The sequence below is a fragment of the Penaeus chinensis genome, chromosome 16, assembly GCF_019202785.1.
Source record: "Penaeus chinensis breed Huanghai No. 1 chromosome 16, ASM1920278v2, whole genome shotgun sequence".
NCBI lineage: Eukaryota > Metazoa > Arthropoda > Malacostraca > Decapoda > Penaeidae > Penaeus > Penaeus chinensis.
In genome coordinates this window covers 25828053-25833892 of record NC_061834.1, presented here as the reverse complement: position 1 = coordinate 25833892, position 5840 = coordinate 25828053, and the positions used below count along the sequence as shown (strand labels likewise).

The 5840-nt window shown below is 34.2% G+C and overlaps 1 protein-coding gene across 1 annotated transcript in view; it reads left to right on the top strand.

Moving 5' to 3' along the window:
* Window positions 1-5062, top strand: part of LOC125033335 (26S proteasome non-ATPase regulatory subunit 12-like) — a 10021-nt gene extending 4959 nt beyond the window's left edge. The window contains 4 exon segments of the mRNA XM_047624743.1: window positions 1713-1937; window positions 2231-2390; window positions 2696-2773; window positions 4531-5062. Coding sequence (XP_047480699.1) covers window positions 1713-1937; window positions 2231-2390; window positions 2696-2773; window positions 4531-4755 — 688 coding nt within the window. The 3' untranslated portion in view covers window positions 4756-5062.
* Window positions 5063-5840: the final 778 nt, after the last annotated feature.

Below are 5840 nucleotides of genomic sequence, written 5' to 3'. Positions count from 1 at the left end.
TACTAATTTTCTCTCCTTCTTTATGGTTGATTGGTTAAAAGTGGGTATGATTTTTTTTTTCTTTCTTTCTTTCTTTCTTTCTTTTTCTTGTAGGTCCATTGTATCATCCACAGGTTTGAATTTTTTTAAAGTGGACGAATGAAGAATATCACATTTCCATTTCAGTCCCATAAGAAAAATGCATCACTGTCCAATTTCATTTATATTTTTTTTTCTTTCTTTCTGTCTTTCTTTTTTGTGGCATGGTTCCCTTTTTTTTTTTTTTTTTTTTTTTTTTTTTTTTTTCTAAGAATGGCTGCATCTTGCTTATTGCATTATACTATTCCATCCAACAACACAACAGCATAGAAACTGGAGGAAAATTGCAGATGCAAGGCAAAAAAGCCAAATTGAGAAAAAGTGCATCAAAGTTATGTCATTTCCCAAAGCTTGTTTTCAATATTGATTTTTAATTAAATGTTATATAAAAAATAATTTTACGTACATTTCAAGCAAAACTTATTAGCAGTGCAGTTTAAGTAATAATTTCCAATAGGTAGAATGTTTTCTTTGGATGATTATTCCAGTACAAATCTATGGTAATCACATGATTATAGCATGAATATAACATTTGTTCAATGTTGGGAATTATAGATGCAGAAATATAACTTGAATTTAGGGCACTACTGTGATATGCCTCAAAAGCAAACAAAGGCAGAAACTGACAGTGTCATTGCCTGCAGCTAGATCCAGGCAATTTTATAGAAATACTGTATATTTAAACTTCCTTGTACAATTAACTGTTTGATCTCACTTGTTCGGCCTATATCCCGGTAAAGGAAAGAATTCTAGTTATCTCTATCCATTTTTTATGCAAAGGAGCAATTGAGGCTGGTGAATGATTTTAAGTTTTGTTAATTTGTTAATTGTTAATAAGTTTTTTACACATTTACACATTTTATTTTTATATTTATTTTTGTTTTTAAGAAGCATATGCATCTACCAAATTCATAAATGCCAGGGAAACACATTTTGTTTTTATGGTTATTTTTCTTTTTAAGAATCATATGCATCTACCATGTTAATAAATGCCAGGGAAACATTTCCTGCACCTTATTTATCACTGTGTGTGGTACATGGCTTGGCTTGGCATGTGTGGAAGCTGTGATCATGGGTTAATCCAATGTCAGTGGGTGGTAAGACTACCATACCCACTGTAATAAGAATTTTATCTATTGTCTTTACATATAGATGGCTCTACAAGTGCTTAGTCACCAAGGAGTCAGCTATTAGTCTTACCTATTTCATCTGTTTACCCATTTCCTTCATTTTTTGAAAGCTTCACTTCTATTATTTTATTGTCTTTGATGTTGTTAATTTTTTAGTAACAATTTGATAATCATAATATCAATAAGAATGATAACAATGTCAATATTAGTAGTATTGGAAAGAATTACGCATTTTCCAGCCATTCAAGGAATTGGAAGATCAGGATCAGTGACTAGGGCCAACTGATAGACTTCTTGCTGTTGAGCACACATGGAGCCATCTGTATGTAACAAAAGTCACTGAAATCCAAAGGGGACCATAAATGAACCCGCTGACATTGGGTTTAAGGCTCATTTCTCTAAAGTCCAGATAAAGGCCCTTTGATTGGCCTTTTGTGCACATAGGATTATATAAGATTTAAGCATCAGAAGAAAAATTCTTACCAATTTTCTTTCCTGTGACAGTTTGATGATTGAACTAGACAGTCATGAGAGCTCCTTCCTGAGTATCTGCCGTCACTACCGTGCTATTTATGACTCCAAGAGTGTCCAGGAGGATGAGGCAGAGAAGAAGAGGATACTGAAGCATGTTATTTTATTCATCATTCTTGCGCCATATGATAATGAACAGAATGATCTCCTCCACCGCATCAAGGAGGACAAAACACTTGAGGAAATCCCTCAGTACAAGTAAGATGGAAATGAGGATGCTTAATGCTTAGTCCTTTTATTAGGGAGAGGAAGAGGCTATGGCTTGGGGAAGTAGACTACAGGTATATGAAAACTGGATGAGGAAGTGTAAAGACAAATGGCTACAGAAAAGTTTAATGAAGCTAAATTATGAGTGATTGTGAAAGCTTCATAGGAGACTTTTTCAACTTAATTGTATCTGTATGATTATATTTAAACAGAGTTCTAAATGGTTGATTATAAATCTGTTATTCTGAGTTACAAATTCCTTTAAATACCTTTCTTGATTTCAGAGATCTTCTTCAGTTATTTGTGACAGCTGAGCTGATCAAATGGTCTGGTCTCTGTGATGTGTATGAGTCAGAACTCAGATCAAATGCCAACACAGTTTTCCCAAAGAATGAGGATGGAGATAATCGCTGGACACAGCTCAAGAACCGTGTGGTGGAACATGTTAGTATCTCTGTAGACTTCTCTTATACAGAATAGAAGCAATTTGAACATAGAAACAAAATCTATTTTTTTTATTTATTCTCTAAGAAAAACTTGCAGAGAATTGCCAGTAAAAATCATAAGAGAGTAACTTCTTAACCAGCACACTTTTTAGATAGAATAAGACTTGTTACAGATTATATAATTGTTAAATTAACCAGATTATATAGTAAATTAATTTTGCTGTATGCCTAAAATAGAAGGTTAAATGTTCCACACAAGTAATAATATCTTTATAGACTATACTGGCTAATGCATCTTTTCAGAATATTCGCATGATGGCTAAGTATTACACAAGGATTTACCTGAAGAGAATGGCTGAGCTTCTGGACCTCTCTGTCAAGGTTAGCAAATGCTGTAGTTTGATTGAGATTGGTTTTACTATTAGTAAATCAATCTTCAATTTATTCACTTTTGTATTAACCCATTGACTTCAGTTGCATCACAACAATCACATGACCAAAAATTCAGGCATTAGGCTTACATGAACAATCACTCTCCCAGGTGGTGGCTTGCAGGCCGGGTGCACACAAACACATGCGTGGTGACAAGACTCTGTGCCTCCTATTTGCAAAGTTATTTAATCTTTTTACTCTTAAGCTTTTCTAGCTTTTTGGCATTTTCCAATGTCTATATTTGCCATTTGATTTGCATTATCCAGATGGTAATAGAATGTTTTCTTTGCACAGACTCCATATCATCTCTCTAGGTAGTTAATACTACTCAGTGCAAGAAAAATAAAACTAACACTTTGTGTCCTTTTTTTTTTTTTTCAAAATCAATTTTCTGTAATACAACCTGCGTCACCAGTAACAGCACCAGGAATATGATGCTAAGTATGGAAATGACATCCTTCATGGAGCCAGCGCTCTTACAATCACAGCCGATGGCCATTAGATTTCACACTCGTACATCGAAGGGAATAATGCAAAATCCCCAAATGAGTCAAATAAACCTCCCAAGAGGTTTATTGCACTCGTGGCCAGTCATTTCCATCACCCCAGCCTTCAGCAGATGCTCCCGATGGCAGGTTTGCATTACCCAGCCTATAGCCAGATTTTTCAGTAACAGAATGTTTGTCACCCGCCCCTCGAGCCAGATTTTTTCATGACATGATGGTCACATCACCCGAATCCAGTGGGTCAATACAAAATAAAGATAAGTAAAACTGAAAAAGAGCAAAAAGCAAATATGCTCATGTGTGTATGTGTCTCTCTGTGCCTCTGTCTCTGTCTCTGTCTACCTGTCTTTACAGATGTATGTACTTTGGTATGTATTTTTATTTTTTTTTTTTTTTTCCAGTAATATGCCTCATTGGTAACTTTAAATATAACAGGTTCTTAGGATTTCTCTACATACCATTTTGTTTGCAATTAAACTTTTTATGATATTCATCTTTGTCATCATTAACTCACTGAGTCTGGATGCTTCACTGCCATCACGTGGCCCAAAATACGGATATTAGGCTTACTTGACCTGCCATTCTGATGTGTGTGGGGCTTGTAGGACAGACACACACGAACACGTGTGTGTGGTGACAAGACTCCGTGCCTGTCCTTTGCTGTGTTATTTTCTCTCTCTGCATAAGCCTTTTTAATTTTTTTGCCATTTTCCAGTGTCTATATCTGTCATTTGATGATTAGCCTTACCCAGATGGTAGACTGTTTTCCTTTCATATATTCCATATCATCACTATAGGGAGTTTATAACTCAGTGCAGTAATAACAACAATAAGTAACATTTATTTATGTAATTTTTTTTCTCATAATATTCAGTATTCTATAAAGCAGCCAGAAACAGAATCCTGATCATGGAAATATTATTCTCCCTGGAACTTGGCACTCTTCCAGTCCTGGCTCACAATCTTAATTGCATATCTATTTATTGATGTAAATAATGAAAAAGCCCCTTTCTAAACACCCAATGAGTCTAATCACTCTCTAAGAGCATTTTGCATTTATGGCGAGTCCTTCCTGTCTCCCTGGCCTTCAACTGAAATGCTCACAATGGCAGTGATTGTAGTGATTAACATTAACATTACTTAACATTTTTATTACTGTTATTTTTTTATTTATTTATTTATTTTTTATTACTATTTTAGGAAAGTGAGGAGTTTCTGTGTCAGTTGGTGGTCTCTGGCACTGTCACAGCCCGCATGGATCGACTGGAAGGCATTGTCAACTTTGGCACAACTCCTGAACATTCACAGCTGCTCAACAGTTGGGCCGACTCATTACACCACCTCATGGCGCTTGTCAATAAGACCACACATCTCATCAACAAGGAAGAAATGGTACACAAACATCTGCTTACCTTGAAGGAGTAAATTTTTTTTAGTGTACGTAAATAGACGTGCGTGGATGGAAGAAGTATTTTGTCAGATCTCTCTATTAACATGTTTTTCTAGCATGTATGTGTAGCATACTATAACTTCCAAATATACAAAGGAAAAGGATTAAAAAAAAAAAAATTAGGAATAATTTTCATGGATAATATATAATAAAATGACGAACACCTACAAAAAGAGGGTATCATTTACATAAAGGTTTTCTTATTGGCGAAGGTACTTGTGGGTGTATATTCGCCAGTGTTAATGCAGTTATATTTCTTAAATAAATTTGAAAGAAAACTGTCATGTGAGTTTTACTTTGCTTACCCTTTAAAAAACAAAATGTGAAAGAAAATTATAGTGTGAATTTTACTTTGGTTACCTGCTTCTTAAAAATAGAGAGAGAAAAAAAATCAAGGGAAGTGAAAGTATGACATTGCTTTCTGTATGTTTTATTAGTCATATATATATATTCTCTATCACCAATCTCTATACAAAAACAAGAGCAAAATTTCACCTTCATCAAACAGGCTTACTTGCGTCAAACATCTCTGCAACAGTTTTTCACTATCATTATTATTATTAATAATAATATTAATATTATTGTTATTACTATAAGTAATATTAATAGTATCCATTATCTTTATTATGTTCATAACTCCCATGTAGTCTCTGGACCAAGTAGTAGTGATAGAATAAATATACAGCAGTTCAGGTAAAAAATATCCACTTAACGTAATGTCAGTAGCTGGGACATACAAGAATTCTGGAGTATTTAAAACCCACATTATATAATTCACAAAAGAAACTGCAATACAAAAACTATAGTTATCTGACAATAGAGAGAAACACAGCATCAATATGAGTCAAGTCAGAGCACATACATAAGGAATATAAAAGGGAAAAGAATAGACCATGAAGCAGCTATGGTGCATTAACATACAATGAAGCATTGGCTAGAAAGAGCAAGTATACATTGCATAATGGAGCAGTATTTTTTGATAACTAATGTTCAAGTATGAATATCTAGAAGACCAAAAGTTTATATAGCTCTGAATGAATATTAATAATAAAGTTAGCAG